The sequence below is a fragment of the Sciurus carolinensis genome, chromosome 10 (genome assembly GCF_902686445.1).
Source record: "Sciurus carolinensis chromosome 10, mSciCar1.2, whole genome shotgun sequence".
Lineage (NCBI taxonomy): Eukaryota > Metazoa > Chordata > Mammalia > Rodentia > Sciuridae > Sciurus > Sciurus carolinensis.
This window is the reverse complement of record NC_062222.1, coordinates 86394899-86421399: the sequence shown is the minus strand read 5'-3', so window position 1 is coordinate 86421399 and position 26501 is coordinate 86394899. Positions and strand designations below refer to the sequence as shown.

Below are 26501 nucleotides of genomic sequence, written 5' to 3'. Positions count from 1 at the left end.
TCATGAAAAAATGCTAAATATAATTTTGTAAACTGCAGTATTTGAGAATACACAAAACCACACTACTAATAAAAATGCTAACGTTGTATAAAAACTTCTTTACAATCTTAATACATGGCAACATCACTTGTGTTAATATCCATTCACAATAGCATACATAGCATTTTTGAGTAGGTATCAAACAATCTCTGAGTTTTACACTTTATGATTCAACAACAAATTAAATAATCACAACATCACGAGGTCCCATGATGATGTTCTATTTGGCAGCTTGAAGACAGTTGGGAGCAACAGCATATTACTCCTTTTTAATTTTGTGACATATCTACATTTTCCATTTTTCTTATTGGATACAGTTAAAACTTTTTTTTAACCCATCTGAAATCTGATTTTTATTTCCTTTTTTTTTATTGCTGCATGTTAGTTATACAGAATAGTGGGTGTCATTATGGCATAGTCATACATTCATATTGTTTGATTGGTTTACTCCAAAATACCTCCCTTCTCTCCTCTTCTCCCTATTTTTTACCCACTTAATCTACCTCATGGTCTCCCTTCTATTTTCATATCATCCCTATTTTCTTTTGTTCTCTCTAGCTCCCATATATGAAAAAAAATCAACACTTGAATTTTTGAGTCTGGCTTATTTTGCTCAATATGATTCTCTCCATTTCCATTTATTTTCCTGAAAATGGCATTATTTTGTTTTCTTCTTTATGGATGAATAAAACTTCCTTGTGTCTATACCACATTTTCTTTATGCAGTCATCTGTTGATGGATACCTAGACTGATTCCATAATGTGACTATTCTGAATTGTCTTGCTATAAACTTAGGTTTGCATGTATCTCTAAGGTATACAGACTTTCATGCTTTTGGATAAATACCAAGGAGCGCTTACAGCTGGATCATATGGTAGTTCCATTTCTAGTTTTTTGAGGAAACTGTGTACTAACTTCCATAGTGGTTGTATTAATTTACATTCTCACAGTTCAAAGTTTCCTTGCATGATTGCCATTCTGACTGGAGTGAGATGGGATCTCATTGTGGTTTTTACTTCATTTCCCTCTAATGGCTAAAGATGTTAAACATTTTTTTTTCATATGATTGTTGGCCATTTGTACTTCTTTAGAGAAGAGTCTGCATAGTTCACATGACCATTTATCAAATTTGCTATTTGGTTTTTTGAAGCTGAGTTTTTTTTTGTGGGGGGCAGTTCTTTCTATATTCTGAATATTAATGCTCTATCAGAAGAGGAGCTGGCAAAGATTTTCTCACATTCTGTAGTCTTTCTCTTCACAATTATTTCCTTTGTTATGAAGAAGCTTTTAAATTAGATATCATCCCATTTATCTATTCTTGGTTTTGTTTCCTGAACTATAGGAGTCCTATTTAGGAAGTCGTAGCCTGCTATATGTTAGAGTTCCCCCCTATGTATTCTTCTAGGGAGTGTGTTATATCTAAGTCTTTGATTAATTTTTAGTTGACTTCCATACAGATTAGAAATAGGGATCTAGTTTCACTCTTGTATATGTGGATATCCTGGTTTCCCAGCACTATTTGTCAAAGAGGCCATCTTTTCTCCAACATACATTTTGGTATCTTTGTGAAGAATCAAATCACTTTACTTTAAAGCAAGGAAACTATCAAAACCTATAAAAGAATGTTCATTATAAGTATTTTTGAAAACAACTTAATCAAAACTCTTTTTAGTTTTCTACAAATTTTGGGCTTCAATAGTTTTGTTGGTAAAACAGATTTTCTAATGATCATTACAAAGAACATGAGCAAAACACATTTGTCATTTTAATAAGGTTCAAATCTTTTGCTGTTCCTCATTTTAAAATGTGGTATGAATTTTTTATTTGCTGCATATCAAGGTTTTACCTTACTTCATAATTATACAGCTTAGTGTAGAGAACGAGTAAAGGAACAACTGAGGTATGAATTTGGGAGATAAATTTTCCATGGAGTATTACATCTTGCCAGTTTAGTTAGCTTAGCAGTATTGCCTACAATAAAAACACCTTTCATTTCCTTAGGAATAGGTATAAAAAGTGGATTGTTATCTAAAGTATAAAACTGTTGGTTTGGTCCCCAACATACTTTGGAATATTTAACTTATCTCACTTTGGTTTGGCAGTGGTCATTTAATTTTAGTAACTTCTAAGACTGCAACGTCACTGCCTACTGAGCCTGAGTTTATAGCATTGGAGAGAAGACAGGACTGGATACAAGAACTTCTGGATTTTGTTCCAACACTGTCAATAGCCCACTGAACAACCTTGAAGAAATTCATTTGGTTTTGACATCACATTACTCAAAACAGGAGGCTGGTGTAAATAATCTCTTAAGTTCCTCCCAGTACTAACAGCTATGAATTCAGCATTCATTTCAATCATTTATGATGAGTTTATTTTTCATTTTCTCGATTGCATGAACAAATGTCTTCCACACATTCTCCATCAAATAAATATATTAACAAATTTGTTCAGTTGAAAGGGCATAGTCCCACTAATATGTTTTTTGTTGTTATTGTTGAGTCGTGAGAATGTGACCGAGAGATAGTAAACCTTTTTGGTTCATTTTTCTATTCCAGATTATAAAGTAGCTGCTTCTAGCTTTTAGGTTACACATTAACCCTTTAGTACCCATGCTACCTAAAATCCTGTTAAGATTTTTAGGGATTACATTTTGCATTATTTACTATCAGAATATATATTTGATCTGTCATAAAATGAATCTGAAAAATTGCAGGCTTTTTCCTATTAGAATATGTGAATGTTAATATAGCATCACCACACAGGAGGCAAACTTTAGTGTTTTTGTTTGTTTGTTTTTAAACCACAAATATATTTGCAAAATTCACAAAGCATTAAAAATGCCAACACTGTATAAAAACAAATCAAACTTATTTATAATCTTAAAGCATTTTCAGCATCAGCTGTATTGATTCAGTTTACAATAATATACTTTGCATTTTTAAGCAAGTCTTAAATATTCTTTGACTTTTCATCTTTATCACTCAGAAGGAAAGCTTCACAATAATACCATGAGGTAGATAGCTTAATGTCCCATTTGGCAGAAGGAAAACATGAGGTAAAACATACTACATGATTCCTATAATACCATTCTTATAACCAAATACCAAACTCGAAATATGAAACATAAATCCTCCTTTAAAAACTCCACTTTTCTGTTGCTCAGCTTTCCATATGACCTTTTATATTTATTCTTCTCATTTGTGAATGTCATTGAATTGATTTTTTGAGTTAAGCACAGAAATATTTAAATAAGTATACACAGTTTCACAGATATTTAAGCACAAAAAGTTATCACAGTCTTGTGAAATATATATATATATATAATTATACAAAATTATACATCCATTGTTTTAGAACTTACATGGAAGAAAGCAATTTGTTGTTTTGAGAGAGGTTTGCTTTCCTCAATGTACCAGAGGAGGTGTTCACCTTTAATATAAAAAAAAGTCCAACATCAATCAGGCCCACCTTTAATATGGTAAATATTCTTTAGAAAGCTTTAGACGTTTTTGTGCTATCTGCAGAGTATAGGAACTTAAAATTAAGGAAGTATGAAAATTTAAGTTTTCACTCGGCTTTCTCTGATGATATTTAGTTGTTACTAATCATAAATTAGAAATTTGATAACATTTTCTTTGTGAAAGTGAAGTATGCATGCATAATTCCTCTGTGCTTATGGTCTTGCAAACAATAACAACTAGGAGACCTTTTTTTAGTTGTGTTTAACTTGTTTATGCATATTACACAAAAGTACATATACATGTAAACTAACAAAACTTTTCAATCATTAAATAAATGCATGGGCCAGATTTTTCTCTGATAAATAAGAGCAAAAAATCCTGTCCCACATTCGAGGGTTGGGAGTGAATACAGATGCACCTCTGTAGCCACAATCATGGCCCCAGATGGTCATCCTGTTTGTCTATAAGCAGACATAGTTCAAAATAAATTAAGGAAACATAAAAGTGATTTTTGGTAATCTAGTACTTCACCTAATGTTTTTATAATGTAACTTAAAGTAATTTGAAATCAATTGCATCACTTTAAAGAAGCAAAGGGCAATTTTTAAAAAGTATAGTAAGTTTTATTGAGACCAAAGCATATTAATAATGATTAACAGTAATCATCCATTTTGAGAGCTTATTGAATGCGGACACTGTCATAAGTGTTCTACTTAATGTATTTAGTCCTCATTACAACCATATGAGGTAGTACCTTTTTAAGTCCCAAATAGAATTGAAAGAACTAATGAATAGAGATGTTAAGTAATTCACTGAAGGAAACACAGTTCAAATGTGGCAGATACAACATTCAAACTCTGGCAGCCTGTGTCAAAGAGTCTGTGCTCCGTATGACTATATCCATCGCTAGGCTTTGTGTAATATTTAAGCCCTAAGGTCATTCATTTATTTGACAGATTTGAGTTCATTTATCTAAAGCTTGCTGAGGTGTTTGTCTTTATTTACTGCTTACTATATACCAGGAACTGTCCTAAGTACTTTATACAAATCGGTTCTCACAACCTGACGTTCTGATATACATCTGACTTGTTGGAAAGGTGAACTGCTGACTTAAAAAAAAAGCACCAGATACCATATGCTGATGTAGATATTGCTAAACAAATAATTGGATGACTCATTCCATCAAATATTTAGAGTGTTTTTTTCACAAATAATTATTGAAAACATTCTGCTAACATTTGTCCCCTTCTTTTTATCTTCTTTCCTTTATCATGGAAAAATGTTCCCAAAGGTCTTCTCCATTCTGGGCAGACTCTGATTGATGTATGGATGGCAAGATACCATTAAAGAATAAACCAGAAATGCTTCTTAATAACACAACAAGCTTCTGGAAGCTAGTTATTGAGTGCCTAATGTGATGTGAATGGCAAGTTCAGATACATGGTAATGCTCTGTACTACTATACATAAACCCAGGTTAAAGCTCAAGTTGTATTGCAGATCCCATGCTCCTCCATTCCAGCTACAAAATGTCCAGTCTAGAATGTCGAAGCTCTGAATTTTCAGAAAGACTGCTGTTTGACTTTTTGCTGGAAGAATCCCAGATGCTCCAGGTGTTACATAAGGTAAGATTGTGGCAGCCTGGCAATGCTTCATATCCTGTGAAAAATGATGATCCCCATCTTTCATCAAGGAAATACACCACTTGTAAGTATTTATCACATTAAGAAGTATCACAGTTTCCCATGTGAGTGAGGAATCAGTACTACCTGTCCCTTGTATTGTCTTCTTCCCTCGTGGTAGAGTTTATTCATAAATTCACAGGGTCCACTTCAAGATATTAGATTGGTTCAGGTCTCAAGAGTTTCTTGACATCTAGCAAAAGCACTGATTCAAATCACATGAATCTAAATAATAATATACAATATGTAGATGTTTCAGTTCTACTTGCCATTAGTGTAACTCATGGGCCACCCAAGCTAGATACCAGTCTTTGAGGCAATCCAGTCTCGATACTTAGTCACTCTTGTGTAGACACCAGGTTTTTTGGGAAGAGCACATGATTGTCCCCAACTTACTATACCAACAATGTACCAGATGTCATGATTATCATAAACCAGAGGTCCACCAGAATCACCCTGGAATAAAAACAAATACATATTTGAAAATGTTAATTCCAATTTAATTTAGTAGGATGATCATTGTATCATCTCTTCTCCACAGGGAAAATAAAACAAAATTTGGTACATGAAACACACAGCCAGACTATAAATAGACTATATAATGTTTCTTTCAATTGAAATGAAATTGTGTGCTAAAATTTTACATGTAATGTAACTCATTTGCATGGAATGGTTACATTATTTTCTGGTTCATTATCCTTGGATTTTTTTTTTGTTAGTTTGATTTAGTAACATTTCATCCATATAAAATGTAAAATATAGAATTATTATTTGTGGTTGAAAATGTCAATGATTTCTCTTGTTGTTAGCTTAACTATTTAATGAACCTACTCTTGGTCTCCTTTTCTTTAAATCAGTTATTTTTAATGCACATTTTCTTGCTAAATTTTATAGATGTCCCTTTAAAACTGTTTGGAACAGGGAAGCCTAAATAGATAAATAGATATATATGTAGAGGTTAAAAGTATGGGCTTAGCAGTTGAGCAGTCTGAAGTTCAGGTCCAGTTCCATTAATTACTGACTATGTAATCTTGGGTAAAATACGTTACCTTTCTGAGCCTCTGGCACTCACTCTTTTATTTATTCTTTTGTTAACTACAATTTATTGAGTTCCTCTTATGCATTCCATGAATTTTTAGGGATGTTTGGGATATAGTGCTAACCAAAATGTAAAATTACAACTGTGATATATGCTATGGAAATATTACAATAGGGAATGTGACTGATGGAGGCCACAGGAACATTTCCCCCACAAAGTATAATTGATTTCTGAAGGAAGTGGGGTCAACCATGGAAAGGAAAATGGGGATGGAATGCATTCCAGGCAGAGAGAACAGTATGCAAATATTCTGTGGCAGAAAGGAGCCTGGAATATGCAGGAACCTACCTGTGGTTGGGGTGGGGTGTGGAAAGAGGAGAACAAGGCTGGCAAGTTGTATGTGATGAGGTAGGAGGAGATGAGTCCATGCAGAACCCTGTGGGTCTTGCTTAGATGTTTTTCTTTGTTTTGTTTTGTATTTTAAGATAAAAAGAAAGCCCCGGAAGCATTTTAAGGAGGGATTTGACATGATCAGATTGGCATCTTGTTAGAAATCAAGCTGGCTTTCATTTGATTAATGTACTTAAGGAACTTAAGAGTGAAAATGAGGTAGGTGGTTGAAAGGATGGCTGATGGTGTCTGTTGAGGAGAGAGGAAGGAAGGGGAAAAGAGGGGAGGAAGGCAATGGAAAAACAGTGATGGAGAGAGACTGAAGATGGTAATATCCATGGGATTAGGTCATCAACTGGATATGGAGTAGGAAAGTAAGTTGGGCTGAAAATAATTACAAACCAAGGGAAGACAATGTTTAAAGAAAAGGGAGTGGTGAGCACCCCATTGGTGCGTCATTGGAAAGTTTAGAAAGCACTCTTGGTGATGTAATAGGGCAAAAACCATATTGAAATAGCTGAAAAATTATTGGGTGTTGAGAAAATTAGTATCAAATTTCCCCCAAAATATTTGATAGTAGAGCAATAAGATAGGAGGCAAGCTGGAGGCATCTCAGTGAAGAAGGAAATTTTCCTCCTGATTTAAGATATCTGACTAAAGAAGGATTTAGTGTAAGATAAATATTGACCATAAAATATGAAAAGTAATCTTCCCCAAATGGCCAGTAAGAATCTAAGCAGAAATAAGTATCAATCTTAGAGAAGAGACTGTTTCTCTGTGGAGATCTAAGCTGAAAGTGGAAGCAGTGGGTCCAAGCAAAGAAAGGGCTACATGCTTGGTGCTGGGAATAGGGGAAATTCCCCTCTTATGGTTTCTTCAAAAATTGGAAAACAGCCATTTGCTGCAAGTCAGGGGTAGGAAAAAGTAGAAATTAATGAAAGTTGGGAAATTTCAGAGAATGGTAGATTTGGAGGGAAAAAACAAAACAAGAAAGCAAACAACAAAAAATAAATAAACCAGGATCATCAACTTTGTTATCTACAAACTCTAGTGGAACCAAGGTTCTCTGTGAGGATATTTTTTCTAGGAACATTTAACTGCTTGAGTGCAGGTCAAGAGACACAGAGAGAAAAGATTGGGGGCAGGGGAAGGAGCAACAATAAGCTTGCAGTAAAAGGAAAAGTTTGTTGTTTGTTTCTTTGCTTTTAATGAGAGATGGGAATGATGTCAGCAAGATGGAATAAGAGTTTTCCTGCTCAACTCCCCACCCCACAGGAATTCCACCAGCAACTATCCGTAGATAAGAATTTTCTCATGAATATACAAGTTTGAGAACAAGACTGACACACCCTTTTGGACCACAGAACTGAGGACAGCTATACAGAAGAATAGCAGGAGCAGTTCCATTTTGACCACGTTGGCCCTCCCAAGAGCCAGCATAGCACTATACACAGAATTCTATGGGACGCTGTTTTTGTAGTGGGAGGAGAGGTGGAGGCAGACATTTGCTTCCCCACCATTCTGGGTCCCTACATAGGAGGCCCTTTCATGTCCCACCCCATGGGAACATTGGAGGTATCAGCAGAGATAGACTAACTGGGGCCAATTAGAAACAAAAGGACTTGGGCGGGGCTTACGGTGACCACAGTGCTAATCTTGGTGACTCAGCATTCTGGCCCTGGGATGGTTAGGGAGCATACCACCACCACCAGAGAGTAGCCAATAGCATCATGCTGTAGGAAACATGGTAAATGGGTCTCCCATGCTTGATGCCCCGGCCAGATTCCCCAGCCAGTGTTCTAGTGCTCTCCTTAATTCTTCCACCAACTGGCAGACAGAAATAGCTTAGTGAATATCTACTGAGAGAACATTTGACCCCACCCATATCCAACCATTAAGCATCAATACATCCAAACCCCAAGTATCTCCAAAAGTCCTTGCTAAGGTAGATGTCAAGAGCAGGTCAGTGAATGTCTGCTGAGGAAAGCATCTGACTTTGCCCAAGCTTATCATCTGAAATGCCATGCCACCAAGCCTTGGTACTCTGCTTAAGCCTACAGTAGGATAGGAGACAAGTTCTTGTCCATATATATCTGTGTAACATAGCCTCTGGCTTTTCCCCACCTATACCCATGAGATTTAGTAATGATCTCAGAGACCTTTCCCAACCTCTAAGCCAAGAACATGGTCCTGCCCAACTATAGATGATCAACTGCAGAACAGGTTAGCCAGGGAAGTCAATCTACAATGCTGCCCAAATAGAGCAATTATAGAGCCCAATAGCTCAGCTTGAATACAGAGTCCAGTTGATGGTTTCACTAGACAACAGAGCACAGCTAGCAGTTATACTTGACCACAGAGCAGAGGTAACATCCCAGTACAACTAGAGAACACAGCACTACTTGTCTTGAGTCACTAACAACTGACCCAAATCGAAGTCCAGTGAGAATAAATAGTCTGCAGTTGCCAAAGAACACCAGAAAAGGATGGAAGAGGTAGCTCTTTCCTCCAGATTGTATATAAGGAACCAGGAGCAACTGAAAGATAAGTCAGCAGAGGGGACATGTAGGGATACTAGACAAATAGAAGATGGGAATTTGTCCTTTTCTCCTCTGTTTTTTTTTTTTTTTTTTGTGGTGCTAGGGATTGAACCCAAGGCCTTGTGCTTGCAAGGGAAGCACTCTACCGACTGAGCTATCTCCCCAGCCCAGGAATTTGTCCTTTTGAAGATGGAAGAGTTTATGATAACACGGCCCAATATATAAGAATAGGGTCTAAGGTGACTGAGGAAAAGTCTCATTCACTAGAGATGAAATGTAAGAACTCAGAGCCCATCATTTAAATGGGTCAGTGTTGATACTGCAGGATTTGGGGCGGAGAGGAAACCTGTTTTAGATGACAGTGTTTACAGTGTGAGAGGGACAAAGGGAAGTGTCTAAGACATTGGAATGAAAACGTGTTTGAGAAGTTATGATAGACGTAAGTGATGTGCCATTCAGAGGAGAGCTTTCTCTGTCTTTTGTTTCTGACTTTGAGAAAGCAACAGTAGATCATAAAAGTAATTGTGTGAACAAAAATAGGGAGCAAGACTTTTATTTCCTAATTTGTAAGATAATTACAGTACTGCTTATGTCTCATTATATTAAATGAAGCAACATGTAACAAGTTCTAAGGTTTTGCTTTAGCATACATTAAACATAATACAGTAATATTTGTATACCTAGATAAACTTAGCTCATGATGAGGTAGATGCCATTGTTTTCCTCCCAGGTCAAATGTATATCAAAGTTAGACATAGATAATGGAAACTTTTCTTTTAAAGTTTTGGTCTTGACTTTGGCCTACCTTACATGCATCCACTTTTCCTTCCATGAAGCCAGCACACAACATCCCTGAAGTTACCAGGCCATCATACACATCCTTTCTGTTGCACACATCAGTTCCTATGGTTTCTACCCTGGCTTGACGAAGTTTATTTTGTGTAGGTCCTGTTACACAAGCAAACAAACAATATGTATTTCAAATATAATTGCATATAAGACATGAGAGACAGAAATGTTACATATTTCTAGGAGCAAAAGCATAAGGTTATTTTGGTAACTTTAGTTATTCTTTATTTTCTGTATAGTAAGTTCATACAAAGAAAAATAAAACATACACAATCCAACTTTATATCACACTAGTGAATCGTTCAGGGCACCCTTAAAACTATATACAAACTATTATGCATTTTACATATTTATATATTATAAATATATTTTAAATATATGCAAATATTATATATATATTTTAATAAGGGGAGGCTCTACAGTTTTCATGAGATTCTCAGAGATATACAGCACATCAATCTTTTCCAACTGATACATTTTCCATATAAGGAAACTGAGACCAAGGAAATTCACTAATACCAGGATATAGCTGCACACAATTAGGTTGAAACTACTCACCATCATCTACAACGGAACCAAATCCTGTTACAAATACACTTGTTTTAGGTGGCAACTTCAAAGATGAATCTGGGAGGCAAACCCTCTGGACTATATTTGAAAATTCAACTCGGGTTGTGAGCTGAGCCAAAGCAATGTCGTTTTCATTAGTTTCTCTATGGTAATTTTCATGGAGAATAATCTTCCCCACACTTCGTTTCACTGCAGGTGGTGTTATAGTTGTACCAAAAGTCACAATCCATTGACTTGGGTCTTTATTCCTACAAAAAATTAAAAGGTAAGATTCATTGAGCTTTATCTTTAAAAAAAATTGAGACTATATATTTCCCAATTATGCTAATGAAAGATTCCTATGGTGAGAGAATTTACAATTGATGACTTTTAGAGAAAACTATTTCCTATGATTAATGCAATGAATTATATTCCATTAATTAATTAGCATGAATTTGCAGGAGGCAAAGATTTTTTCCCACTTTATAGGTTCTCTCTTCATATTCTAGATTGTTTCCTGGGCTGTGAAGAATCTTTTTGATTTGATACCATCCCTTTTAATGATTCTTGATTTTACTTCTCGCGCTTTAGGAGTCTTGTTGGGGAAGTCATTTCCTAAACTGAAATGATGGACATTTGGGCCTATGTTTTCTTCTTGTAGGTGCAGGGGTCTCTGGTTTAAGGCCTAGGTCCTAATCCACTTTGAGTTGAATTTTGTGCAGGGTGAGAGATAGGGGTTTAATTTCATTTTGCCACATGTGGATTTCTAGTTTTCCTAGCACCATTTGTAGAAGATGCTATCTTTTCTGCAATGTATGTTTTTGGTGCATTTGTCTAGTATGAGATAACTGTATTTATGTGTGTTTGTCTCTGTGTTTTCTCTTCTGTACCATTGGTCTTCATTCCTGTTTTGATGCCAATACCATGCCATTTTTTTTGTTAATAGACTTCTGTAATATGATTTAAAGTCTGGTATTGTGATGCCTCCTGCTTCACTTTTCTTGCTAAGGATTGCTTTGACTATTCTGGCCTTTTATTTTTCCAAATGAATTTCATAACTACTTTTTCTATTTCTATGAAGAACATCATGGGAATAGTAATAGGAATTGCATTAAATCTGTATAGTATTTTAGGTAGTATGGCTATATTGACAATATTAATTTTGCCTATCCAAGAACTATGGGAGATCTCTCAATGTTTTAAGGCCTACTTCAATTTCTTTCCTTGGTGTTCTATAGTTTTCATTGTAAAGGTCTTTCACCACTTTTGTTAGATTGATTCCCAAATATTTTATTTTCTTTGAGTCTATTATGAATAGGATAGTTTTCCTAATTTATCTTTCAGCTGATTCATCACTGATGTATAGGAATTCAATTGATTTATGGGGGTTGTTAATTTCATATCCTGCTACTTTGCTGAATTTGTTTTTGAGTTCTAGAAGCTTTCTGGTGGAGTTTTTGGGTCTTCTAAATATAGAATCATGTCATTGATGGATAGTTTGAGTTCTTCTTTTCCTATTCATATCTCTTTAATTTTTTTCTTCTAGTTGCTCTGACTTGAATTTCCAGGATTATGTTGAAAAGATGTGGAGAAAGAAAGCATCCTTTTCTTGTTCCAAGTTTCAGAGGGAATGATTTTAATTTTTCTCCATTTAAAATGATGTTGTCTTTGGGTTTAACATATATAGCTTTTACAATGTTGAGGTATGTTTCCACTATCCCTAGTTTTTTAGTGTTTAGAACATGAAGAGGTGCTGTATTTTGTCAAATGCTTTTTCTATATCTATTGAGATAATCATGATTCTTGTCTTTAAGTCTATTGATATCATGAATTACACTTACTGATTCCCATATGTTGAACCAGCCTTGCATCCCACTTGATCATGGTGCACTATCTTTCAAATGTGTTTTTGTATGTGAATTGCTAGTATTTTATTAAGAATTTTTGCATCTCTGTTCATCAGGGATATCATTTCAAAGTTTTCTTACCTTGATATGTCTTTGCCTGGTTTTGGTATCAGGGTGATAATAGCTTCATAGAATGAGTTTGGAAGGATTCCCTCCTTTTCTATTTCATGGAATAATTTGAGGAGGATTGAGGAGTTCTTTGAGGGTCTTGTAGAACTGGCCGAGAACCCTGGGTTTTTCTTGGCTGGTAGGCTTTTGATGGTATCTTCAATTTCATTGTTTGAAATTGATCTGTTTAAATTTTCTGTGTCTCCCTATTCAATTTGGGTAGGTCATATGTCTCTAGAAATTTGTTAATGTCTTCAAGATTTTCTATTATTTGAGTATAAATTTTCAAAATAGTTTCTGATTATCTTCTGTGTTTCAGGAGTATCTGTCATGATATTTTCTTTTTCCATCACAAATTTTAGCAATTTGAGTTTTCTTTCTCTCTACATTAGCTTGGCTAAAGATTTACTAATTTTATTTATTTTTTAAGAGCCAACATTTTGTTTCATTGATTTTTTTTTTTTTTACTTTTTTGTTTTGATTTCATCGATTTCAGATCTGATTTTAATTATTTTCTGTCTTCTGCATTTGGTGTTGATTTGTCCTTCTTTGTTTAGGACTTTTAGGTATAATGTTAGGTTATTTATTTGGTGACTGTCTATTCTTTTAATGAATGAGCTCAATGTAACGAACTTTCCCAGAGATTTTGATGTTGTATCGCTATTCTCATTTACCTCTAAGTATTTTTAAAAATTTTATCCTTGATTTCTTCTGCTATCCATTGATCATTCAATAGCACATTTTAAAATTTAGTTTCCACGTGTTAGAATGTGTTCTATTTTTTAATCATTGATTTCTAATTTGAATCCATTATGATCTGATAGAATGCAAGGTAGTATCTCTAATTTTTTGTATTTTTCTAAGAGTTGCTTTGTAGCCTAAGATATGATCTATTTAGAGAAGGATTCATGTGTTGCTGAGAAGAAAATGTATTTAGTCATTGATGGATGAAATAGTCTATATATGTCTGTTAAGCCTAAATTATTCATTGTACTTTTTAGTTGTATAGCTTCTTTATTTAGTTTTTGTTTTGAGATCTATCCAGTAGTGAGAGGTGCATTAAAAATCACCCAGTATTATTGTGATGTGATCTATTTTGTGCTTGAAATTGAGAAGGGTGTTTGATATATGTGAATGCTCAATTGTTTGGGTTATAAATATTTATGATTGCTATGTTTTGTTGATGTATAAGTCTCTTAAGTAGTATGAAGTATCCTTCTTTGCCCTTCTAATTAACTAATTAGTTTTCCAGTCCACTTTATCTGATTTGAGCATAGAAATCCCTGCTTGCTTATAATATCTTTGTGAATGATATGTTTTTTCCCATCCTTTTACCTTCAGTCTGTGTATGTCTTCCCTATGAGGTGAGCATCTTGGATACAGCATATTGTTGGTTCTTGCTTTTTAATCCAATCTGCCAGTCTATGTCTTTTGATTGATGAGTTTAGGGCATTTACATTGAATATTATTATTGAGATATGATTTTTATTTCCTGTCATTTTGGTTTATTTCTGGTTTTTAATTCGAATTAGTTTCTCCTTTAATTGACTCTTCTTCTTGTGTAGTTCCTCCCTTTCCTGATTTTCACTTTTATTTTTCATTCCTACTTCATGAACTATTTTATTGAGTATGTTTTATAGTGCAGGCTTCTAGTTGTGAATTATTTTAACTTTTGTTTATCATGGAAGGTTTTTATTTTATCAATTCTGAAGCTTAATTTTGCTGGGTGTTGTTTGGTTGGCATCCATTTTCTTTTGGAGCTTGTAGTATACTATTCCAAGACCTCCTAACTTTGAGGGTGTGGGTTGAGAAATTAGTTGAGATCTGTATCAGTTTCCCTCTAAATGTGACCTAATCATTTTTCTCTGGCAGATTTTAAAATTCTATTCTTTGCGTGTATGCTATGCATTTTTCAAAATAATGTGCAGTCATGTGGGTCTGTTGTAATTTTGTATATTTGGATTCCTATAAGCCTCCTGTGTTTGATTTTCCATTTCATTCTTTAGGTTTGGAATTTTTCTGATATTATTTCATTGAAAATATTGCACATTCCTTTGTTTTGTATCTCTGAGCCTTCGTCTATCCTGATAAATCTTAAATTTGTCTTTTCATGTTATCCCATATTTCTTGGAAGTTTTTTTCATGGTCTCTTAACACCTTTTTTCTGTATTCTACTTTATTTTCAAGATCATATATTTTGTCGTCATTGCCTGAAACTCTGTCTTCCCAGTGGTCTAGACTGTTGGTGATGCTTCCCATTGAATTTTTAATTTTGTTCATTGATTTTTTTCACTTCAAGGATTTCTGCTTGATTTTGTTTTTTTCAGAATCTCTATCTCTTCTTCGAAGTATTCTTTTACTTCTTGTATTTTCTAATTTCTCTCATTACATCATCCATTACCTCACAGGTCAGATTGGTGATTTTCAAAGTATTCTGCATTGCTCCAGAGATCAGTGGGCAACACCCAGAAATAGGGGAGGGGTTTCTTCTTCTCTGTTTTACTTATTTTTATATAAATAAATATTTTTTTAAGAACCTTAGGACTGGAGTGTTCATTTGAAAACTGGACACCAGATACTAGAATTCTGGGAGATAAAGTAATGTATAACTCCAGGCCTATAAGAGCTCACATACTAATCAGGAAGACAGAATGGAATTATCCATAACTTTATGCATTGCCAATGAGAGAGGAAGTCTCATGTAATAGGCCCAATTCCACATGCTTTGTGGAATAAGGACACTGAGACCTGGAAGTTCAGGGATTTGTTCCCCTGAGTGTTATAACCAGCCAGTAAGTATTAAGAACAGACAGCCCATGTCTCTAGATAAATCACCAAGAACTTTCTTCCTGACCACACTGCTTTGCAAAAGCTAAGATAATTTTTCATGAACATAAAGATAGTAAGATTTGTCTTAAACACAATTTTAAAAATAGACTTTTTCTGATGAAAAATACACCTTTGCAAAAATTTAAAACCTATTTGTATAACTGTTACATTGTCTTCAAATACCCCCTTTCCTCTTTCATAGCAGTATATCATGCCGTTCAACTACATGAGATTATTTCACTCTCCAAACTGAGCTCTTTTCTCCAGGATAATCACCTTACCCAATTTTTTTGTCTTATTATTATCTGTGTAAATTATGCTATAATTATGTCTTATATTTTAAAAAATTCTTCTTTTTTCATCACAACCACCATCAACTGTCATATTTCTCTGCTCCCTGTCATTTAAAAAATTCCTATTAGTGGTCTTTAAACACACTGCACACTATATTCCATTCATTTTCTCTTGAATCCATTCCCATCCCCATAATACCACCAAAATATCTCTCATCAAAGTCACTAGTAATCCTAACTTTATCAAGCTTAATAGCCAATTGCCATGAATGTCTTCCAGCATACAGAGACCTATTAAGTATGTCAGTCATTACAGCTTATATTCTTCATTATATATAAAGCTGGATTCTGGTTTTATTTATTTTTTAGTTTACATTAACATAAATCTACTATAAACTAAAGTGGATGACACTCTCACAAAAAGAGAAGCACAAAGATTAGACTATGAAAACCTGAGTACATCAGAAAGCCTTAACAAGTGAGGGGGACTCAAGTTCACCTGCTAGCTATTTTGTGACTTATAAATATACATAAGTGAGTCTTTTCTCACTGAGGGAGTAACAGACAATCACAATAAATTCATTAGGTAATTCTTATAAAGAATAATGAAAATATCCTGGAATCATTTGGGCTATTGCCCTTAGAAGGGTGAAAAAAATTCAGAATCACCCAGGACAGGCCTCTCTAAAGGGTGCATAAACAGTGGCTTGGGCCAGGCAAAGGGACTTTATTCAGAACCTTTGTATCTTGAGACCTTGCAGGAAAATTTTTTGTACTCTAAGGGTAAAACTTCTGGAAGAAAAGATGGTTATGTCCCTGATCTCCTGGGATAATAGGGTGCCTGTGTATGTCTGTATATGGAATTGGCACAGTTGAATTTTGAAAGCTAACTGTGAAAACCCAAGCAGACAGCTCCCACTGGGTTATACATGAGGAATCTTTGCTATTGTGAGGGCAGTGTGACAAAATAGCCGGTCTCACCTACCTTCCAACTCTCCAAGTCATACAAGCCCACTAGGTTTCTTGGATTATGTAGTGAGAAGGGAGAGGGGGATATGATATTTATGATTTTTTCTTATTTCTAAAGTCTATTGAATATTAACAGTGGAAAATTAGAGTGATTAATTGGGGGGAAAGGGCAGAACAGAAATAGATAACTTTGCTTCTTGAGTATGGAAGAGATTGAACTTGTTACATGTATAATATTTAGTCTTCACATTAAAATCATCTGGTATCATAGGGATGATAGCACTGGGATCATGATGACACAGGGAAATTCATGGTAAGAACTACCAATAATTCAAACCAAACATCATGGATGAGGCATAGAGTAAGCACAATACATTTAGGGGACAGGGTCAGGAACACCTGGAGTAGAGTAAACTAGTGAGTTGGGCTCTTCCCACGTACTGAATCAATGGCATGAGAGGACTGGGGAAAGAATGTTCATAATAACCCCAGTGAACTTACTTCCGGAAACAGTGAGCTGCTGTGAGCAGCCATGTGTTACTGATGAGGCTGGCTCCACATTGATGACCTGTTCCTATGAGTTGCAGGCTGGCCTGCCATGGCCACTCCCCTTCCATAGCAGTCTCCCTTCCCTGGACAATCCTTTCTGTAGAAGAGGATGCTGGTAATGGCATGTTTGAAGATGTCATCCTTATCCCACAGCCTGTCACACAGAAATATACTTAAGGTGAAAAAGGAGGAAAAGAAATACACACACACACACATACACACACACACTTGTTGTGTGGAGATACTTAGCAAATTCATTGTCCCAGCCTTCTAAACCATTCCTAACATTCAATCTCTGAGGTTGTTTTACATTTTATATGGTTTCTACTGATTATATATATATATATATATATATATATATATATATTTTTTTTTTTTTTTTTTTTTTTTTTTTTGGTGCTGGTGATCGAACCCAGGGCCTTGTGCTTGCAAGGCAAGCACTCTACCGACTGAGCTATCTCCCCAGCCCCTCTACTGATTATATTGAGGCTCAGAAGAAATATTACTGACATTTTGGAGGCATTCAGTTCAAGAACTGATTTCCATCTCTCTCTATAAAACATATATAGATGGATAATGTAAACCAAATCATAAATGAGATTAAAATACAAGAAAAGACAGTTTTAATATAGTGCAGAATAGATTTAGAAACTGGAAAACATAGCCAGATTGGACAAGCAGTCTGCCATGGGAAGGTGGGCTTGGGCTTTTCTAGCCAGGAGAAGTGAGTGGGGCAGCTCTAAAGTGCAGAAAAGAACTTTTGTTCTTTTGACCGTTGCCCAGACATTTTGACTTGTATTTTATCAATAAATAGATAATTTATTGAGCATCAAAAATTTGTCCACAAAAGATCCACAGTTTTCTTGGGTGTCAGGGGCAGGATTGAGAAGGGGGCAGAAAATGTACCTATCAGACATTTCATTCAAATGCAAGAAAACTGAAAATAATTAACAAAGCCTAAACCTCAACTCATTACCAGTTTAAAATACTCTCTTGAGTTGTGAGAGAATATTAAAAGAGAAATATTTAAAGAACATATTAATATAATATCTAGAATACTATGTAATTTTTAACTTATCCCATGGATCATAAAACTTAAAATTATATTTAATATAAACTTATAAATTTAATATCTTCAATATTAAAAAATAAGAAAATGTAATTAAAGGACTACATGGTTTATAAAAATATAAATGAGCAAAAAAAACTTGGTAAATTATACTTCTGATTTTTCTGTGGTTCTTATCTTTACAGTGAAATAAATAGTTATTTGGGGATTTTGAAACTTACGACTATTGAGAAGATTCCTCATCTTTTTGCTGTCAATAGCTGGAAGAAGCAAAACACAAGTTAGTTGGAAGAATAATGTATTTCCATTTTCAGGTTATATTGCTAAATCATAAATTGAAAGTTAATTACCTGAGACATCCATATTTCAAGAGGTATCGGATTTTTCTTGTAACCAAATAATGCATAAATAACCCTGTACTCTGAGTTCAAAGTGTAAAATTTCACTTGCAAATAAAATCAGAGAGCACTTTATTTTCTGGTTTTGCTTCAGAAATGAAAAAGAAATCAGAAAACCAGGAAAGAAAGAATAGGAATGAATGTGCCTGGTTGCTTTCTTTGAGGTACCCAGTATAAGAGTATAAGTCAAAGAAGCAAACTTGATTGCCACTGCAGTTGGTGTTTACCATACTATGTGGTTTAAGCAACTTCCCAATGACCAGAGAGCAGAGGGCAGCTCCAAGGAGCAAAAGGCACCACAGATCCCTTGGGGCCCAATTTCAAGGTCCTGGTCTAACAAAAAGTGGGAATTTAGTCCAGGTCAGTTGGTAACCTTCTCTCACTGAGCATTCTTCCTCCTGAAGAGTGCTAGGTAAGTCTGTGACTCAGGTAGCAGGTACTCTGGGCAGGGCATGAAGTTCTTTCACATACAAAAGTCCAAAGAACCCACCCATGCACAAGCTCTCACTACACTTTATGCTTCTCTTTAGAGACATCTTTTCTCTTCAGTGTTACTTATTCTGGTTCATTTTAACTCAGCTACATTGGATTTTTGTTGATTTGATGATCATTTATTTTGTTCTGTTTATTTGTCAGAGAAAATGAAGAATTATACTGCAATTTTTCTCAAGGAACACTGACTTTTCTTTTAGGGAATGAAAAATTTCTTTAATATTTCCAGGGTTCCTGGCTATATCTGAAATAAAACTGAGAAGACCAGATTAACAGGAGGAAATATACACATTTAGCTAATAAAAGTGCTTGTAGCATGGGAGTCTTCAGAAAAGAAGATTGAAAAAACCAGGGAAAATCATCTGTTTTTATTCTTAGGTCTGATGAAGAATGGACAGTCATGTACTGTAGAAATGTACTTGAACTAAAGGGTGTGATCTAACACTAATAGATCAAGGTGGGTGGAGGACCCACCAAGCAGGGCCTGACAATTCAGTCTTCTTAACCTCTCTAGGTGGAGTTCTTTCTTCTTAGGTGTGGGGCAGGACCCTCAGGAAGAAAGGTGTGGTGATCTATAGTCAGAAATCATAGGTCAGAGAATTTCTTTATGTCCAGCTCCTACACAGAAGGGTGAGGGAAGGTTAGAGTAATATTTCTAGGTTGTATCACTCGCTTGAGAAAAGAAGAGCTCTAGCTTCTATGATTTACCTTGAAGGAAAAAGGGAAGCAGAAGAAAGAAGGGATGGAGATGAACAAAAAGATCTTGCTTCTAAGGTCTTTTTCTTTTTTCTTTCTTTTTTTTTTTTTTTTTTTTTTGACACCAGGGATGAAACCCAGCAGTGCCTTATCACTGAACTATATCCCCAGTCCTTTTAAGTTTTTATTTCGAGATAGGGTCTCACTAAGTTACCTAGGTCTTGCTAAATTGCTAAGATTGGTCTCCAACTTGTGATCCTCCCACCTCAGGTTGCATAAAGTGTGCCTCCATGCCTTGTTTCTCAGGCCCTTTTGATTTCCTTTGATTCAAAGTACTCAGTACAACAAGGCACCTTACTTTGAAGTATTCTGTTCTAAGCCATAACATCTCACAGAGGGATGTGAACCCCAATTCCATCTAGGAATTTCCTGAATATGTCTATTTTTAAAATGAATTATATGTGTATGACAGAAGAAATTATATGCAATTGAGTTTTTGTTATTGAGCTTGATCATAGAATATAGTTACTTTGGCATTAAAACAACCTGTATAATCAAAAGTCTTGGTGCATAACCAGAAAGGCCCAAAATTACTTTTTAAAATTATAAAATAAGAAACTTTACCATTTAAAAAACTCAGTAAACTTCTATTATTGATATTTTGCTTTAAAATTTATGATTATGCCTTAGGGACAGTTGTCAGGAATTGAAATTAAATTTGAGATCTCCCTTTACAGAATGCATTAGAAAATCATATTTTATTTTGGAATATAACCAGTTAACAATCAAGGTGAATACTACACTCTTCATTATTTCTAATAACTTCATGACAGTTATCCCTAATATTTGGAGAGATTCTAGCTAAGATGTATTTGAAGGATTTTTAAACTCTCCCTCTTTTATTTTAAATCTGAAATAACTAACCTTGGAAATACATAATGAAAAACAATGAACAGAACAGGAATACCTATTTCATGTGAGATGTGTGCTGCAGTTGGAGGCAGAGGTAAGAAGATTAAAATACAGTTCCTATCCTTGGCACTTAAAATCTTATTTGAAACAAAGAAGTTTACTTACTAATTGTATGTTGTAGACAAAAACTGAAATGTCTCTTCGCTTGGATGTCAAGTAGATGTAAGGTGACTTTCATTTTAGTTCCCTAAACTTCCTGAATTTTTTTGTCTACTTTGGGGAATAAATACAAAGAACTTTCCTCATATTTGTGTGTGTGTGTGTGTGCGCGCGCGCGCGCGCGCGCGCACACATGTGCACGCATGCATTTGTGAGAACAATAAGAAAACAAGTGAAAAGTATTTTTAACTGGGAACAAGAAAAAGGACCTCTTTATAATTCATGTCACTTATTCTTATTAGGCAGGCAAACCTCCAGAATGATGTCTGTGTCTTTGACACTATAAAAATGAGCCTCCAGAATTTTTGACCTGTAAAGACCTCTGAGATTCATAATACCTGTGTCTAATTCTAGCCCAAAGGTTTGTTGATCTCATGTCTCAGAACTTCTCAGCTTCCTTACCTGTAATTGGTGAACATAGTAACTACCCTTTGTTGCTTTTGTAAGGATCCAAGCATCTTGTTATATAAGAAAAAATTTCAGAAAGTTTATCAAAAAACCGTAGTAAAATAGTATAGAAAGTAACACTAAATTTCCCCTCATAGTGAATATTTTACTTTAATTCCAAATTGATATATTTATCAGTGGTGAATTCTTAAAGTGAGAGAATACATTTGACCAAATTCTTATGAAAGGTAAAGGAAATTGTAAGTGATGGGAATTACAAAAATGCCCCCCGCAAAGAAATAAAAAAAAGAAAAGAAAAAGACTTACGTGTGAGTCTAAATGATGGTTTGTTTATAGTCAAAGGCAACTGTTTGATCTTCAGACTTTGATATAAACTCTTTTCAATTTTCTTCTTGATCATTTCAGCACTGCCAGTAGATGGGTATCGAAACATGAGCACCATAAGAATGTTCACACCTTGTTCATCTGGACTGAGAGCAAAACAGCAGACAAATGGTGACATTTCTGTAATCATGGATGATGTTTACCTGTTTAGAATCAATGAATTTAAAGAAACATAATGGATGACATATGTGACTGATTTTAAATTACTTCTGGATAAAGGGGATAGGAATGGATGTAAAATGATCAGGAAGTGTTGGTAAGTGAAGGTAACATGCTAGAAATGCTAGGTAAGTGATATTTATGAAAAATCTTTTCCTCTGTTTCCTTCCTGAGTTCATGGTTTTAGAGAGGTTCTTGGGAGGAGATATTCAGAATTCATGCTTTACATGCACTTACATCACTTACTTTTTAAGGCATTTTCAGCAAAAGTTGTAACTGAGATCATTATTCTTCAGAGTGGTGTAGCAAAGACAAATCTTTTGTTTACCGAACCCTATGTCCTTTGCTTCCTTGGCACAGAGCTAGATTTCATTTCTAACCCCTCTTGAGGTTGACTGAAACGTTCTAATGAATTTTGGCCAATGGGATGTGGGCAGAGACAATATTCCTCCATTACCAGACCTGGCTCTTTAAAAACCTCCCATCAAAACCTCCCATACTATTTTCCATGCTCTTGTTCTTCCTTTGTCTGCCAATTGTAAGTGGAAGGTCCTATGGGCAGTTCCATCCCACAATGTCCACCAGTGGAGACATTGTCCCCACTTCTGCCTCTTTGGACTTCACCTTGGAAGTGAAATAAAATTTTATTGTATTAAAGAATTGATATTTAGGTATTTCATGATCAATTAACAAATGTATAATTAGTGAAAGGAGTTTGTAAAGGGAAATAATACATAATACATATTGTGATGTGTAGGTCTAGAAAGACTTCAATAACCTTTTCAGAATGAATTTAACTTATAAAAGACACAATGAACAGAAGGGAGATAGGAAAATGTAAAAGGTAAGAAAAGTAAAGAAACAAAAGAAGGAAGGGCAAGAGGGAAAGAAAAGACCTGGACCCTTAATCATTTAATCATATGTGTATTTACTTTATCACCACCAAGTAAAGTAAATAAATTTTACAAATACACACACACACACGAAGTATAGAATTTAAGTATAGAAACCCAGTATAGAATCTTTCAAACATCATACAAACAGCATATTCAGAATGGATTCTAGTAATTAAATTTAGTCTCTGATATTAAATCATGTTTAATTTATGTGTATGACCTTTCACAAAAACATCAAAATAAAAAGACATTTAAAATAATATCAAAGATGCACTGACATTAAAGAAAAACCTTATTGCATAGAAAGTCATAGTCTAATGGTTGTGCAACTGTAAATGAGGAAAATAAAAAAGACATAAGTTCTACTTAGCTCCTTGCTTACGAGGCACAATGGTGTTCATAGTTCCATCCCTCCTTTTTCCGTGTCTTTTACTCCATTTTGCTTTTTAAGAGACTTTCTTGTCATTGCACCCTTTACATCTTCCTATTGTGGTTGGGAAATAGGTCACATAACCTGGGTTGTTTTGAAATCTATCTCTGGCTACACAGATTTGCTAAGGGTAGCCTAGCAACCATGATGATTAAATACTTCATCTTAGCAGTACTGGTTTGAAGTTACAAACCAAATTTACATACCTTATTTTGATAACATGAGATTTGATAAATCGACCCCCTCCAGAAGAACGTCGAAATATCCTAGACATCTGATTAAAAGAAAACGTATTAGTCTTAAGAAAAATGTTACTCCTTGTGTTATCTAGAGACTAGAGGCAAAGAAAGTTTTCAGTTAATTCCTTGTCATGTAAATTGATTTTACACAGTGGTAAGTCTAAACCTGAGTTTTAATTCTTATGGAACTGAACAACCTTAACAACATTGTTCAACTTTGCTGTCTCTGTTAATCGAGATAATAACAACATCTGCCTCAAAGAGTTAATCTGAGACTCAAATAAAATTATGTCTCATATTTCAACCTGGTCTACTTTCTAGGAAATGACTCATGTTAGTTTTAATCACTATCAAATGAATTAAATATATACTATTTTTTTAAAAAGCATCTTTATCTCTAGAAAAACCCCTCCTGTTTCTGCACTCAATTCTGAGTATGGCATCTGGCCCACTATTCCAGGTTTGTTGATTTCTTAACGATTATGCCATTACTAGACCTTTTTTCACAACTTGCAGCATCCGTCATGTGACTCTGACACTTCTCATGTTGTTAGTCATATCTCTATGCCCTCAGGATTTCACAAGAGATACCAGGGTTGGTTATAAGTTTCACCATGTATCATACCAACAGTATTTCATTCCTCAATTTTTCCAGACTGGGCCTTTGAGATATTTTGTAAGTTCAGTGAACTGATTTGCTAAAGGGCCCTGATTTCCTAAAGGGAGCCCCGTTGATGGTTGAAGCACTATCTTAGGGTCAAAGAACCCTGGACTAAGAGACAGAAGTAAGAATGTGTGGATCCGTATAAGTTTGTATAAGGTCCATTTTGGAAGCAAGTCTTGCTCCCTATTACTACATCCTTTGAGAATAGGGGATATTATCTCCCTTCTCACAGGATTCTTCTCTCCCCTTGAGTCCTCTGAATTAGTAACAATGTCAAGTAGATTTGACTGCCTAAATATTAAATCTACCTCCCTTGCTTCTATCCCATTGCTATGTCTAAAACTAGGCCCTTGGAAACTCAAGTTTATGTGGTTCTACCCTATCGTCTTTCCCATTATCTGTTCCTTCCTAATGCTAACAACCAATGATGGTTCTACAATTCAAGCCTTGCTGTTATATTTCTGCTTCCAGCCCAATGTCTCCCTCAGTGAGTCCACAATCTTATCCCTTCATTGACTCCCCACCTTGCTCTGCCCACTTTTGCTGCTTCCAAGTTTCTCTCTCACTTTCTCCTTCATTTTAAGGTGCTTATTTTATCAAAGTTTATATGGAAAGCTTGAATTGGCATTAATATACACTCACTGACATTAAGTATGTGAACAGAGAGAAGCAAGTGAAACAAGATCAACCATTTTATTTTATAAGACATTGAATGACTTACCTTTAAAACAAGAAAGAGTAAAGAATATTTATAGCATAGAAAATCAAATTTACATATTTAGACACTGTGATACAGTTAACAGAGAATAGCTTTCTTAAAATTTTAACTCCTGATTTGGGAGGCCTCTGTAAGTTGAGGCAAGCCTCAGCAACTTGGTGAGACCCTCAGCAACTTAGATCCTGTCTCAAAATAAATTTACCAGGGGCTGGGTGTGTATCTCAGTGGCAAAGCACCCCTCTGTTCAATCCCCAGTATCGAAATCAATAACTAAATACAGATAAATTATAACCTCTTTCTTGATTTCCATTAAGGTAGTGCATTTTATCAAAATAACAATGACGAATCTCTGATATCCTTTCCACCCACAACTGGGGTGAAACCACTGTCCAAATAACAAGATTCACCTTCCATTATTAACATATGGCATAAAACGATCATTTCTAGTTTGTAGGTTGGTATAAGTTTTCAATTTATCCACAGTTACCGAAAAGTTTTACTGAAAGGACAGTAACAGTAACAGCTGAATAGAAAATCAACCCTTTTGCTGTTAAATCACCTCCAATGGTGGGCTCTGAATATTAAGGGTTTTCTTCCATTAGTTGGATTCTCTGGCTTTCTCTCTGATGACATTAGGCAAAGTCCTTTCACTAGTGACTTCTCTTTCTGGATAGCTAGATCCACTGTGGTAGATATGACCTCTTTACTTCCTTTTAGCCCAGTTGCACCTGCTGCCTGTTCTGGAATTCTGTTCCAGTTTACCCTCAAGATCTTTTCCAAGTAGGAAAGGATTTGAAAGAAGATACAAACTATCAATCCAGACCAGAGACCTATTATCCCAAGTTTAGCAGCAAACATGAAGATACTCCAATGGGAAAACCAAAAACATAATAACCAAGGGTGTTCCAGATAGCATCAATCTTGTTTTCCTGTACCTCCCAGGACTGTACCCAGATGGCTCTAAGTACATCAAAGAGATGAAAAGGAGAAAAAAAAAAAAAAAAAAAAAAATCCCAGGCATTACTAGTTTCACAAGGGAAATGATATCTCTGGTGAATAATCAAAAAGTATATTCTTCAAAACTGAAAGACAATCCCTTCAAGAGGACATGCTGGCATACAGGAGAACAGTGAGGCAGGAGCACAGAGCCTGCCCAGCATTCCCTGCCCCAAGAGCACTACCCAGTCATTAGCTGCCACACCAAAACCATGGGACATCAACTAGACCACCACAGCCAGTTCATAAATGAAGGCCTGGGTTCCTAGCTGTTCCACATCAATCAGTCCTGCCAAGAAGGGTTCAATCTCAAAGGTCCACTATTCCAAGCACATCATGAACATCCTGGGAATTAGCTAGCTTGATGTTGGAGATCCACTCTTGGAAATAGTTCTTGTCAAACCTCCCCAAGTGTGGATGTAGAATTTTTTCCACCAAACAATGGCGAAAAAAATAGAGCAGAAAGGAAGAACTGGGAAGTGGTTTTGTTAGGCAGAACCTACCACCCCAAGGTCTAGTGCACACAAAAGCACATTCATGCTCACATTTTGGACATTTGCTGCACTAATGTCATGAGGCACAATGACCACCTCACTTCATATATATCTTGTCTG

The 26501-nt window shown here is 35.3% G+C and overlaps 1 protein-coding gene across 4 annotated transcripts in view; it reads right to left on the bottom strand.

The window, feature by feature from the left end:
- Nucleotides 1-724: 724 nt before the first annotated feature.
- The window catches only part of LOC124994084 (transmembrane protease serine 11F), a 91018-nt gene continuing 65241 nt past the window's right edge, over nt 725-26501 (bottom strand). For 3 of the 4 annotated variants that reach the window (XM_047565773.1, XM_047565771.1, XM_047565774.1), the window contains 7 exons: nt 23477-23544; nt 21708-21871; nt 18498-18536; nt 17160-17361; nt 10562-10821; nt 9960-10102; nt 725-5641 (listed from right to left, as the gene is read on the bottom strand). In XM_047565773.1, coding sequence (XP_047421729.1) covers nt 5483-5641; nt 9960-10102; nt 10562-10821; nt 17160-17361; nt 18498-18536; nt 21708-21871; nt 23477-23544 — 1035 coding nt within the window. In that variant the 3' untranslated portion in view covers nt 725-5482. The remainder of the gene's footprint in view (nt 5642-9959; nt 10103-10561; nt 10822-17159; nt 17362-18497; nt 18537-21707; nt 21872-23476; nt 23545-26501) is intronic. The other variant, XR_007110449.1, reaches the window with a different exon arrangement.